Here is a 15,193-nt window from a genome sequence, read left to right as displayed (position 1 = left end):
CATTCGCCATCTTACAATATCATCCCGTGTTTCGTATTCCAACTGGGTCTCAGCCATCCACTTCGTTCTCTCGAAGCTCGTTTCACCTCGTGTCACGAAATCGCTGCACTGGGACTCGGCGATTTGCTAGATTAGAGAAACTCCGGCGAGGGCCCTGACAAGTGGCGTACTCCTCGTATAACTGTGTCTCCAGCTTTTCTTCTCATTTTCTGAAATAACCGTCCGTGAACAATGACCATCGTATAGCTGTCGCTAATTTTTCTGTAAACGTTCTCGGGGATTTGGCGTGTTCCTGTTCGTGTTCGTGTTCGTGTTCGTGTATCGTTATCGTTGAATGAAAATTTTTGTCAGACAAAGTCAGAAAAGGAAAGAGTAAAGGAGGGAGTAAAGCTTGAAAGACGAAAGTAAGGCAGCAGAAGGCTACGAGAGAGAAGAAAGAAAGTGGAAATGAGAAGGAAGAGACGAAAGGAAGAATTGAAAGGAGAAGGAAAAATGCAAGAAGGAGGCAAAATGGAAGAAAGAAAAGAAAGAAAGAGAGCGAGAGAAAATGAAGGACGTAAGGGAGAGTGTTGAACAAGTATTATCGATTCGCAAGATTTCTTCGGACTTGTGTTTAATTGCTCTTGATTTTTGGCCAGCATTTATAGTTATCGTTCCTGAGGCCATACTTATTTCGGAGCGTGTGCACGAGGAAAGAAAGGAAAGAAAAGAAAGAAGAGGGTGAAAGAGATAACAGCAACGAGACGAGAGAAAAGACGGGACAAACGGGAGAAAGGAGAAAGATCAAAGGGCGAAAGCGAGAGAACAGAAAGGAAGGAAACGAAAGAAAGCAGGGAAAGAAAGGGAATTCGTCAGAAACAAAACTATTCTTTCACCATCGCGGATCCTCAAAGTTCAAACAGCAAACAATCGATGCTTGCTTAACCTAAAAATATCACACTCTTTTCTTCGGCGACGTAATTCAATCAAGACTTTTAACCAATAAACGAACGTTCGTTTGATCCTTTGCCAAATTCTTCCCGCAAAGTGACATACATCCGTTGTGTACGTGGGAGGGGGAAGTATAGTTAAAAAGAAAAATCCCTTGAAAGCTGCCATTCAGAACGCGTTTCAAAGTTCCAAATTGAGGATTCCGTTGCTCGTGGTTCGATCGTTGCGCCGGTAGCAGCGCGCCGGTCGCTACTTCCGGTTCGGCTTGGCAATAAAAAGTTACGAGCACTCTCTCTCTCTCTCTCTCTCTCTCTCTCTCTCTCGCACGTAAATTCGCAAGATGAATTTCCAGCGAAAAACAGTTACTTGACATTCAGTGGCTCGCGGTGAATTGAGCCGGGGCTGCTAACCCGGAAGCAGCACTTGTACGCGTTGAAAAGTTTATTCATAGCCCGGGCCCGCGTCCCGCTTTGGGAAAAAAAAAAAAAGAAAAAAGAAAAAAGAAAAAGAAAAAGCTGGTCCGCCTCGGCCGGTTTTCTAAACCCGGCCCACCCGCGCTTCTCCGTCCCTTCTTCGCACAATGCGCCAACCGCGAGTCCAAGGGAATCCCGAATTAAAAAAACCTGGGAATTCAAACGTCCCTCGCGACGCGCAGACGAGGCGCCTTTCAAAGGTTGTGAGATATTGAGTTCGAGAGAGATGAAAACTGACGACGACGACGACGACGACGACGACGACGAGGCCGGTGAAAGAACGCGGCGCAACGTGGACACACAGTTGAAACGAACGAAACTGTCTTCGTGTATTATCATCTTCAGAACTTTGTTTCGGGAACGAGTTCACGCGCGGCCGACGACGAGGAGAGCATGGATGGTTCTCGGCGAGTGACAATGAATAATAACTTGCGGCGACCGTTTCTGCTAGGCTCTCTGTGGTTCTCTCTCTCTCTGTGTGTGTGTGTGTGTGTGTGGTTCAGAGCGGTGTGTTTCGGCGAAAGTGTCAGGGTTTGAGGGGCTTTTCAAAGACGGGTGGTTTTAGCGGGAGCTGCGTGTTACGGGAGAGGGGTTGAATGAAACGTTGCAAGACGACGGCTTTGAAGTGAAGGGAATAAAAATTGGGGTGTTGGGGATAATTGGCAGTTGGGATTGAAAGGGTGAACGCTTCGTAATATTAATTGTTCTTAATATACTCTGTTGGTCATGTCAGCCGTGGGGGAATTCGTATTTTCTACATGTTTTATATTATTCTTTTATATTTTCTAGGATAGTTTTCTATTTGTAATGTAACATATAATTTAAACAAAATCAACATTAAAGTAAGAATATATAATTTTAAAAAATTAGTGCAATTATATATTATAAAATACACAATATCTATAAAGAAAAGAATTAGCGTAATATACAGTCATGGCATAATTATGTAATATATATATTATAAAAATAGTATACACAAAATGAACATTCTGAAAGCTAACTATGAGAAAGGTATTAAAGGAATGAAAAATTCCGATGAATGAATTGAAGAAAAAATATTCTTCGCCAGCGAGTGTGGAAATTCTGCAAACAAAAAAAAATGGAAACTCTGCAAACGTATTACAAGCATAATGAACGTAAGCAGCGAAAGTGTAGCAAGATTTAACGCGATCTTCTTCGTAAATTCACGCGGCCGGAATGGAATGAAATATCGGGGAGATAAAGAGCTCTGCTGGGAATAAAGACGAGGATGTTGGAGAAAATTATGGTATTTATTATGGATGTAAGCAGGAAAGATAGGGATTTAATTTGATGTTAATAAGTAACTAGAAGTAGAAACGGTGCCTGAAGGATTGAACGTAATGCGCCGGTGGAAGTTGCAATGTTTATTGCGAATATAAGTAGATGATATACGAGGCGATGTAACGGAGTGCTCTCAGTTGTGTATATAGAGGTGTTAAGATCTGATGATGATGGCACGAGATGCAAGATTAAAGTTTGAGGAAACTGTATAATCATGGTAAGGAAATGTAATAACGGTGTATAACATGACAGCGGTACACGTTATACACGAGGACGCGATGCTTCCAGCATAATGTTCTGGTGCAATTGTAAAATTCTAGAGGACAGAATATGCCTCGAAAATAAAAACGAAATTTTCATTGTGAATTCTCGAATAGATCGAAAATGAAATAGTCAGTCGAGTCGAGCTAATTCTCCTTTTTTTTTTCATTGGAAACTATATTTTTTAAGAACAATGAATCTTACGAAACGTTCTGTACTCTGCAGAAATTAAAAATCGAACTTTTCGATAGAAACTACGAAAGATTACTGGAAATTCCTGATCGCTTCATCCGGAAGACAATTTAGAAAATCCACGATTTGTTAATGTTTATTAAGAAAACGAAATTAAAATAGTATTATCTGACTTTGAATGATAATAAAAAAAAATTCGCGTTATAATATTCAGCTCATTTCTGTTTATCTCTCACTGTTTATTCACCGATGGAAAATTTATTCGAACGTTTATTATTTATTCGTTGATCGTGCAGAACGTTCTTTGGCTCCGGAAAATGGAGCTTTAAAAGCGTATGAAAATTTATGGGAACTTGCGCGATTAGAAGCGCGACGCGTATCGATTAGCTATTAATCGACGAGAAACGAGACGAGATAATTAGATAGGAATTTAAGTAATTTAAATAGAAATTTTGGCGATTTAAAATATGCGTAACGACGAAGAATCGAGTACTTTGAAAATTCCTTCCTCTACGAACATTATTACCGCACTGCGATATATTTTTTAATCAGTTTTCGGGTTTAATTTTCATAATATTCATGATATTTTTTTATAAGTAAGAATATTTTGCGCAACCACGTTCGTCAATGAGTGCGCGAATTGACAATAAGACAAAGTACACACAAATAACTCGACAAACGCGACTAAAACTCGCTATGTCTCATACTCAGTCCGCTAATGCTTTCGAACATTTCTCCACCTCTTTCTCTCTAAACTTTCCCTCGAAACTCTCCAAACTTTCTCACTACCGCCCAGTATTCACCCTTAAGAAGATTTATTCTCACATACATACACCTGCGTGCACCTACGTAAGCCATTTTACTCGTCGCAGTAACTTTCGCACAAATTTCCAAAATCTTTTCTCTCCTAAAATGTCAGTTTGGCTAATTTGATTGCAAATCATCTGGGTCTGAAATTTTTTTTTTTTTATTCAAACGCAACAATATTAATAATAACAATAATATCATTCAAACAGATTTTAGTCTCTTGCGCTGGAATGACGTGCCACGCACGTCGAGAATCTTTTGTTCCAAAATTGTAATATTTTCACAGTTTTAAGTATAATCAAGTAAAACAAAATAGGCGAAACAAATAATAAATTTATTACTTGTCAATCATTTCCTATCCAGTGATATCATATACCGACGAGTTCGAAAAGAAAACGACGAATTATTGTATCACGGTTCGGTCACTCGTTATGGTCCGCAATCAGTTGCCAGCGCAAGTGGTTAAAACTAGAGACTTCGTGCATCAAAAGCGAGCCGACGTTTGTTATTAATGCACGATTTCTTTCTGCAGAATCATAACAGTTTAAAGATTTTTACAAGCGTTCGAATATTAATGGGGATCATCGCGTGTATTGTACTACGCTGTTAAACAGCTCGGTAGGCACGATTGCTTTCTAAATAAACGATCTGGCGATAGATCGATACAAATAGCGGATTAAATCGACTGTCGTCGTTCGTCGACGAGCTGGTATTCGCAGCCAATATCGAATCGCTTGGTTTGCTTTCCGAAACAACGAGAGTCGAAAACTCTGTTGCATAAGCGGCGGCCTGTGTACGCGCGCTGAATAGAAGCAATAATAGCGGGGGCGAATCGAAGACGGCTCTTTAACCGGTGTAATTGACCGCGTTTTCGTTTCTGTTTCAGTGCAACCTGCATTCGTACGTGTCATCGACGAGAACACGAAGAACACGTTAAGCACCGGTGCCACTTTAGGACCTATAAACGAAGGTTCGCCGATTTCCTTGTACTGCGAGAGCGGCGAAGGGAAACCAGTGCCTACGGTCGAGTGGTTTAAAAACGACCAGCCGCTGGAAGGTAAGATTCACCAGGATTTACCGTTTCCCTCTTTCCTCCACGACGTTTCACGGATTCTCGATCGCTTTCGAAACGATTTGTTAAAACACACTTTTGCTACATTCGACTCGTGCTTTTCAACGAAACATGAAAATCGAGATCACGTGAATGACTTTTTATTGAAGGTTTCTGGGTCGATATCTGGGAATATTTCACGATTTATTTAAACAATACTTAAACGCGTGAAATTAACTTAATACGAAATGTTCGATATCCTATAAATTGAATACTTCTTTACTTGTTAACTATCATTTTGTTCAAGAATATCACGAGAGTAGTGTGCTCGTTCTTTGATTAAAAAATTCAAACGTACAAAGAAGATCATATTATTCGTATTCCGTTTTAACAGTTATTTTTATTACAATGAAATTTATAAATTGTTAACTTATAATATAAGTTTAACCGCTATTGCTGACACTTTAATTTGTCATTATATTAATTTTAATTTTTTATTAATTTTATTATGTATATTTAATGTAAATAAATCATATATATATATAATATAATATTATATATTACAATATTACAATATTAATTATTTATATAATGGTTAAATTATTAAATTAAATTAATATTTTAACCACTGTATAAATAATTAATATTGTAATATTATGTTATAATAATTATATAAGTAATTTAATCATATATTTAATTTAATTAACAATTTAACCGTTACACATGCACACACGTGTTTCAGCGATCAGTTCGACGACGGTGGCCGAGAACGGGATCGGGAACGCGAGCAGCCAGCTGCAGATGCAAATCACACGCGACGAGCTGAACTCAACTTTCACGTGTAAAGTAAACAGTACGGCACTGGTCGAGCCACTGACCGTCGATATCAAGCTGGATGTCCATGGTGAGTACGCACGTACGTGTGTGCACGTTGACCTTCCCTTATTCACGACCAGACGCCATTGTCCTCTCAAAAGCGAATCACTCAAGGCCGATAAGCGTTTCTTTATCGACGTCTCGATCGACGAGAGCAGACCGAAAATAATCTCGGCGGACTTGAGCTCCTCGGGATCGTGTATTCGTTTATCTGGACATCTCTCGTCTCGGCGAGTCTCTCACCCCTTTAGAGTCGGGGGACGAGAACGAGGTCCTCGAAAGGGTGTGAAATACGATCCCCTTGTGTTTTCCTTTCCTGCGTGCGGATAGTCCGATTGTTTCCGCTGAAATTGAACCCCCCACGTGAAAGATAGAATCGTCCCGGGCATCTTGAAATTGAATTTATTCCTCGCTGTTGGATAGTTTTCGCGTAGCTTCTTCACGTTCGTACGTGAAATTTGATGGGCTCGGACGCGGACCGCCTCATTGCGGGATAGGTGACGAAAATGAAAGCGATTTGGAACGCAGAGCACGGAGACAGAACGCTGGATGCAATTGCGAGAAACTTCATAAACGTGAAAAATGGAAAATTAAACTTATTCATGAGGTGCTGTAGAATCGAAGATATTGCAAGACTACTACGGAACATCTCGTAGATTAACACGTTATGAAGTATCGAATAAAAGAACAAACGTTCCCGTCCGTTTACGATATTAATAACGAAGCAAATTGCGAGTACAAACGAATTAGAAAATACGTCGAACTGTATAGATTATTCGCGCATCTTCTCTGAAGATAAAGTCAAATTTAAGTCATCTTCAATCTCGAGTTATTATGTTCGTAAATACATGTAAATCGTATAAAGGAGATCGTCTCGTGTTTTAGGATATCGTCGTGTCTATCGTCGGTGTTCAAAGTTCAACGTCTCTTATTAAATAACAAAGAACAGAGTACATTAGAAGTTGTACAAAGGCGAGGACGCGCGGCGCGGTGGTCGGAAGATTAAATTATAAATTACGATTCCTCCGCTTCGACCGACGATAATAGATGTACCTGCGTGGAAGATTAATGCTTTCGGGTACAGTGATACAAGAAGTTTTCACCGTGCGATCGATTTCGTGCGGGGAACTTTTGAAAGTTGAGCGCGTGATCTATGAATTACAAACGAAGTGAAAGGGAATGGACGCCGTCGGTAAATTATGATCTTAGCTTAGTTTTAACCATAAATCACGTTGGCGAAGAAATCTCTCTTTCTCGCTCTGTGTCGTTAGAACTAAGGTCGTTTAAAATTCATGCGAGTCGCGGCCGCGAGTTTTAAGCTTCGCCTCCGTATTTTCGTTCGAACCCTCCCTTTCTTCTTTTGCAATCTCTTCTCCCCTTTCCATTAGTCGATATTGCGATTAAAGTACCAGCGTTTTATCGTGACTCGATTCCTCTTGTTCTTTCCGTGTCCGTGAAATTCAAAACGATGCCCAAGTGACAAATAACGCATTCTTTCGAATGAACATCGTTCGCGACAACTTTCCATTAGTGGGATTCACTTCAATTTATTTTTGTTAGTCCTCTTCCTCTTGATTCGTCGCTGCGGATTAATTGTCGCTGGTCATAATTGCGTGAATTAATGAAGGCGATAGATATAATAAAATACTCGCGTCTGTCATTGCAGTCAAAGATGAAAATTTTCCGATTATGGTTATTTTGTCCACAGGGTAGAAGAAATTTATATTACATTCGACTAGGAAACTCATTTTTGCTACGAAATGATTTATCCTACGACAAATAATCGAGCTTTTTGAATAAGAGTCTGTAATCGTGTGCAGAAGTTTATAAATAATAAAATAAATGTCAAATTAATAATAAATGTACATTAAAATATAAATTTTAAATTGAATTCATGAAGTTTTTATTACGAATTCAAACGTTAGCTAATATTAAAAGAAATGGATTAAAATATCCAGTTTATCGGAATTATTGCAATTGACTGCCTTAACGTTCACACCGAAAAGCATCACAGTCGTCTAACGCAACCCTTCATTTTCAACCGGAACAATTTGAAATCAAGGATAATCAAATGTTCGTGAAACGATTCGTAAATGTTGGTTCCTTTATCGCGTCGTTTCATCAGAAACTATTGTTTAATTTGGCTAAAATATTATAGATACCATTGAGGCAACGTATCGTATCTGATATCTGGTATACGACGCTGTAGGGTTTGTATTAAGTATGGATCGCTGCAGCAACGACGAGGAATGTCTGATCTATATCGGTCCGTAACTACTAGGATTATCCAATAGCGCTGTGATTTAGGGTGGTTGTCGATGGTAATGTAAATGAAATGCTACTGTATGTTATGTGGCATTCACCACTATACTATATATCATACCATACATATATAATATTATTATTTTGCGTTAATAATATATTTATAATATTACGTGTATAAATGTAATTTGTCTTTTTCGTTAATCGATATTGATTAATTAATAATTAACTAATTTCCAGCAATTATAGCTTAGAATCGCTGTGAGGAAATTTCGAAACCGAATCAAACGATACTGTACTTTTGTATTTAGTATTACAATTTAGTAAGGAAGTTAGACAGTAATAATACGAGACATGACAGTAGTATAGATCGTCATAACTCTGACCGATATGACATCAGACAGTAATGGTAAAAAGAAATAGAAATAAGAGATTCTAGATAAAAGAAAAAAACACGAAACGTGATATGAGATCTTTTCATGCAAAAAAGGAAAATTAATTAAAGTTAAAAAGATTGAAAATTCGTCGAATTCATTTTTTGAACGCAACTAAAGAAATGAAATGTAAGATTCATTTCACCCATTAAATTTTACAAGTACATTTTTGTACATTACATTGCATTTTTATATTTATCACATACAAATCTAACAATTTACACATGAATAGATATATTCCTGCTGAAAACTTTCAAGCATATTAGAGTTTCAAAAAGACGTACCTTATTATTTCCTTCTGTAAACACTAGTCATTGAAAGTATTGTGTGTATAGTTCGTATTCATTAACCTTCAGTTTGAAGATTAATACTAAACGTGAAAATTCAAAAATTCACATTCCGTAGGACTGAAATTTAGTTTTCCTTTCGAAACGAATGTAACGAATGTAACTCGATACTATAACTCAAATATTGAACTTATAATTACACGTGCCTGAACATAATCGAAACTTACCTCTCGGAGAAACGCACGTGAAAATTGATTTCATCCAAAGCAAACCGAGGAAACTCGGTTCTCTACGTACCCGAGCTAATAATATCCGAAAATTCTTCTCACGATCGGGAAGAACACGATTCCAGAGATATCGCTGGACCTGTCGTTGTAACATCCTATCGAGCGATTAACGATCGCGATGAATTCTCGCCACGATCGTTGGAAAATCGCAGAAAGATAGGATCGAACGCGGACACGGAGATTAAGGGATGAAGAATCAGCCACGGCGCCGTAGATTAGAATAATTTATCGCCTCACTGATACACGTTTCTCGCGTGCCACCGCCGCGAAACAAATCTCAGGCCATATTGCAGAACCGAGCACAACCGAGCGAACGTTCCACCGATTCAAAGTTTCCCGCGTAGAGTCATCCGTGTGCTGTATTCGCGACAAAAGTGGAACAAGTCGCAACGACGACCAGATTAAGAGTCAAAGTTTCGAGAGGCTCGTTTCTTCAACGAGCTTTCGCGTGATATTGTTTCCTCGTCAGGCTCGAAGTGTAGGAGAAATTTTGATTTACGACAGTATTCAGGTGGTCTTCTTGAATTGGTTTCGAGTATTTCACTGTTACGAGTTCGTCGAACGATCTGACGCATGGACTTTCGTGGGAAGTTTCGGGATCTGTGGGTGACGTCGAAGGGAAATTTGAATAACTGTGACTCTGGGCTTTAACAGCCGATCGATAAGTAGGCTTTGAAAGTTAGCACGGCTTTGGAAGTTGAGACACGGGTCGAAAAATCAAATTTGGCTGAATATTTCGCGAGTGATTCAATCATCTGGACGTTTGTGCATTTGAATATTTCACGAATGGCCAATTTGTGTTTAATAATTAGAAATTTGCGATTGCATTGATGTTAATCGTGATGATAGAGATGATGATTGTAGTTGCAGGTATTACACTTCAATTTAGACTTTAGGTTAGACAACCATTTTAATGTGAATCAAGTCGAATTCGAATTTTGTAATTCGTTTCTTAATACTTTCACGTTACAGAAAAGGAAAAGAAGAGTCCCTGGCAAGTTAAATCCTAGAATATCGAGATCCTCGAGAATATCGAGAACCGGGCGTACGTCAGAGAAAATCCGTAGCTACCAATTACGTTTCGGAACGTCGCGATCCAGTATAATTTACCCACGCGGATAGACTTTGGCACAAGTTTAACGAGTAAATAATTTGACAGGGATAATTATGGGGTTCGAATAGGCGGGCACGTACGAGCTCGTACTACTTACACTTCGTCTGCAAACGCGATGCTTGCCTTTTAAGACGGAATAAGTCGGAACTCTGACTCTCGTGGAAACCGGAGAGTTTGTCGTGCGCGCCGGGCAAAGCAATTCTCCTTTTACGTACTGTCGGGGGATTATCCCGTAGGAAAGAACAGACGAAGCGGCGAAAGACTTTGACGCGGCGTATCCAATGCTCGGGGAAATCACAAATTGTCACGGGACCGACGCGTTTCACTTCTCTTTGACACGCAACCGAAGATCTCTGTTTCTCGCTGCTGCTGTTGGCGAACTTGTCACTCGGATGCGATTACATCGAAATGAGGGTGTAGCCTCGATGTTTAGGCACGTCCTACTTTCTCTTCGAGCACGATTTCGTACGTAATTCGCGACGCAAGAATTCATACAATATATAGTTTATTTAATCGATGAAATGTAATTTAGGTTATTTGTAGAATCGATGAAATATAATTTTGGTGTTTAGAGTGTAGCAAGTTTTGGTTACTTGAAATTATATGAGTTTGGTTGTACTATAATTTAGGTATTTATAGCGTAATTAATAAAATCTAATCAGGTTTTATTAAACCTTGAATACTTGAAATTATTTGATTATAATTTGGATATTTATAGTGTAGTTAATAAAATATAATTTAGGTATTTATAATATAATCAGGTTTCAGTAAGTTTCAGTTACTTGAAATTTGGTTATCATATAAGTTTGATTATTAAGTACAAAAATTAATTCAACGCCTATTAATTTACCATTTATTTATTTATTGGCTCTACTTTTACCTTTTCAATGTGATTTACAGTATGTTTTAGAAAAATGAAGATTGGAGGTTTAAAGTCTCAAAATGGGAGATACTTGAATTTAGAGACTCGGATTTATAAATAATTCAGTGTAACAGTGAATGATTCAGTGTACGTAATTTTGTGAAATGTTGTCATAGATTTAATAGGAGATTAATCATTTGAAACGTAGAAAATTTGATTAGTGCAATAAACGGAGAGAAATTCCTTTTCAAATAAATTGAACGTCAAATGTTATTATTTCAACTTCTTTCTATTCAATTTCAAAGAATTGTTAAATGTTAAATACTTTTAAAATATTCTAACTTGAACATCACTTGGAAAATCAATTTAAATAACGAAACAAAATATTATCTACTTTCGATAAAACATAGAGAAACGTTTTAAATATTCCTGTATTTATATTGATACTAATTAACAAAGTACGATATGTAATTTAAACGCAGGGTACAAATACGAGAAGAAAAAAGAATGAAGTTTTAAAAAATTCGTAAACCGGAATATCGAATACCCGTTTGTTTGTTGATTAAAATTTTAAACGCGTAAATTTATTTGCAACGTCGTTTTGTTAATCGAAAAATAACGTTTTTAAAAAAAAACCGGTAGAAACGGTAGCAATTTCACTTTGCGTAGAGATACGTAGGTATTAAATCGATGAGTATTGCATTTACGATTCGCGCGCTACGTGTTATTATTATACGTCAATGTGTGTCGATGCCGAATTCGGTATAATTGCGTTAATGATTATTTATTTTATTCGTTAATAAAGGAATAATATTGCAGCAGGTGATTCACGGCAAAATGGACGCACGATACCATTTAATAATCGTTTTCAATTAAATTGCCCGACGTGTGTAATTAATGATGTAACATTTAGATTACCTCGTGTTTAATTAACAAAACCCGACGTACGCATAATTTAACATGCGATTCCTGAAGGATCGCTCGTTACATAAACACCTGCATCTTCTTTTCTGTTTTCATCTGTGATTCCCGCTCATTCTCGTTCGTAATTGCGCGTTTAAAATCAACTTTTATATCATCGCGTGTACCAATGTATGATTAATATTGTTCGTGATGAAAGTCTGAGATGTGGAAAATATAATATAATTCGATGTGACGTAACGTACGTTGAAATTTTCCGTTTTAAGCGTGATCAATCACGTTTGTTTTTTATTTTTTATTTTTTTTTTTTTTTAGTAAACTTGTATAATATTATCAATATCAAAATATAATAGAAAAATTCAAAATTGAATAGGAAATTTAGATAGAAAAATTAATACAGGAAATTAATAGTTGTTCAGTTATTATAGTAACAAAACAGTTTCGTTCGTTTACACAATTTAATTAATAATCTTGGCTTCTGAGGATCTCTTGTAAAATTACGATGTGTATTATTGTTTTAAAGTTCTGTTGAAATCACGATATTTTCTACAAAGTAAGAAGATAGACGAAAGTTGAGAACTTTTCAGTTCGCTGTATAAATAATCAAATTTATGTGCTTGGCTAAGCAGGCTTCTGTCACCGTCTGTCAAAATTTACATATACGTAGCTGTATATTCAAATTGTGCGACGAAACTTGTATCAGAGATAGTTCTTCTTGCATTTGATGGGATCTCATTGTCAGACTTGGTTTGTAAGTTCGTGGAAGTTGACTGTAATGAAGCGAACTTGATTGGAAACCATCTTGAGTAAGTAGAAATTGACTGAGTATGATTAAACAATGTTTAATAGAACTCAGCCACCTCTCGGAAAGGAACTTTAATACTGCAAAGTTCAGATTTTGTTTAGGATATCGATTTTCATCGAAACAAATTTATTTGTGGAATTATTTCGTGAAAACCAGAATCTTCCAACATCAATTTTTCATGGAAAAAATCGAAACAAATAGTCCGATATGTGGTTCGAAATGTATTTCAACAATTTCAATTCCTAATTTTCATACTCGTGACAATAATCTCGTTGCAATGGGAACGAACTTTCAAAATGTTATGACATACTACGTACTCGTAGAAGTTTTCAAACAGTACAGGTGAATGTTACAAAAAAAAAAATCAGTCTCTCTCTCTCCAAAAGCAAAATTCGTTGATATTCACAAGCTGACAAATATGGCGCAACAGCTCGATCAAAAAGTCCCGTCAAACATAATATTTCGTTCTATTAACGCTCGCGGAAGCGAGCCGTAAAAATTAACACTCGTCGGGGGTTTCCACGTGCAAACTTTCGAGCAACGTGGTTTATTGATAGGACACATCACGTAACAAAGTTTTACGGCACGAACTGTTTTACCTTTCGTCTCGTTCCCTTTATTTTTTTATATTTTTTTTCTTTCTCATTTCAGTCATGTTGCTGAATCATATTCAGTTCACTACAGCGTCGCAGGATTTCCGCCGGATGAGACCCAGTTCGAAATAGTTTCACTTGGAATTTTGGTTATTGCGTATTTAAGAGGGACACTCTTGGTAGACGGTGGTTGGATATTCGCGAAACATCCGCAGACCTATCGCTGTTACCATGCAAACCGACGTGCCAGTTTTCATACAGAGTTTAGGCGACGGTGGCCGCGTTTATACAACCCCCGATTGCCCATAAATTACTCAAGATTACTAAGCGGCTTCCTGCCGCTTTAATCGCACGCGAATAATCGCTATTTTTACCCTGGAATTCAATGAAATGACCCCGCGCCGCCATTATCGAACGCATCGATAACCACGGCTCTTTTCGCCAACGCTCCCCGATCGCTAATTACAGCTAATCCGATATAGTAATGGAATCGATCGTTAATTTCTCTCGTTTTTTTTTTTTTTCCCCTCTCCTGGTGTTTTTCATCGAGGAGAGTTTTTAGGAACGAGCAGACCAGCGAACGGTTTCTCGTTTGATCGAATAAAAGGAACTCTCGTGTAGCACATAACGATATTAAAACGATATTTCCCGTTTCCTTTTTTTTTTTTTTTTTTTTGGTTTTATCTTGCAGAAAAATCGTGATAAGCGTTCATCTAACAAATTGGTCATCCATTCGACGAACGGTACCACGATGTGATATCAGCAGTAAACAACAGACGATACGATCGCATTCGGAGTCGCATAAATTCAACTCGTATTTTTAGAACGAAAAAACAAAAAGCAAAAAAAAAAAGAAAGAAAGAAAGAAAGAAAAGCGGAAGAAATATGTTGGTCGAGCGACGTAAATGAGCCCAGAAGCGTAAAACAATCGGTCCGAAGTGTCCTCGTTCCAACAAGCCGATAAAGAGTCTGTTCATTTGAGCGCGCGCGCGCGCGCGGGTTCTCACTTCGAAACTTGCCTCTTTTCCAATATCGAGAGGAACGGCCGCGAACTACAGGCCCGGGTGCGGCGCCCGAATAAATCGATTAAGTAAGCCGCTTTTAACGACTTGCCTCGGATTTAAAGTCGAATCGTTGCAGGCGGCCGCGAGCAGCCAACGTATCTGCGAAAGTCTCAGCTGCTAGCGCAGCCGTGGCTGCCAAGCGAGGTGAAGTCAGTTGCCGAAAAAGTCCGGCTTGAAAGACACGGACACCTGCACTGGCAGAGAAAAAAGCAGAGAGAGAGAGAGAGAGAGAGAGAGAAAGAGAAAGAGTACAGAGTTCGCAGACACGCCGCCTCTTACGGGGCAAACAAGAGTCGGAAATCGCATCCTGGGACTTGGAAAACTCCGCTTGCCAACTCTCTCCAGGCAGATGCCTGGTGCCGCGGTCGTTGAAAAAAAAAGAGAAAGAAGAAGAAAAAACAAAAATTTCCAGCGTGCTCTCGCTCCGGAGGAAGAAGGGGGGAGGAAAAGGAAGGAAAAGAATCACCGAGGATAATTGATTGAGGAGCAAACAATGCTCGAGAGAGAAAGGAATGATCGATCGAAGGGAAAAGAGAGGAAGAGAGAGAGAGAGGGAGAAAGTTTGACGGGGAGAGGCAGAAATCTGTCCACGCTCGAGTGGTTATGTAGTCGCCCGAGTTTAGGGGTGAAAGTGCTAATATAGTAAGTCGAGGGGAGAAGCGGTCGGTGTAA

General features: G+C 38.4%; 1 protein-coding gene across 1 annotated transcript in view; it reads left to right on the top strand.

Moving 5' to 3' along the window:
* Window positions 1-15,193, top strand: part of LOC122538079 — a 126,089-nt gene that overhangs the window by 13,324 nt on the left and 97,572 nt on the right. Inside the window, exons 3-4 of the mRNA XM_043671835.1 lie at window positions 4,852-5,022; window positions 5,759-5,920. Coding sequence (XP_043527770.1) covers window positions 4,852-5,022; window positions 5,759-5,920 — 333 coding nt within the window. The remainder of the gene's footprint in view (window positions 1-4,851; window positions 5,023-5,758; window positions 5,921-15,193) is intronic.

This window comes from Frieseomelitta varia, unplaced genomic scaffold, assembly GCF_011392965.1.
Source record: "Frieseomelitta varia isolate USP_RPSP 00005682 unplaced genomic scaffold, Fvar_1.2 scaffold_957, whole genome shotgun sequence".
NCBI lineage: Eukaryota > Metazoa > Arthropoda > Insecta > Hymenoptera > Apidae > Frieseomelitta > Frieseomelitta varia.
The sequence above is the reverse complement of the archived record's forward strand: the minus strand, read 5'-3'. Positions and strand labels throughout refer to the sequence as shown.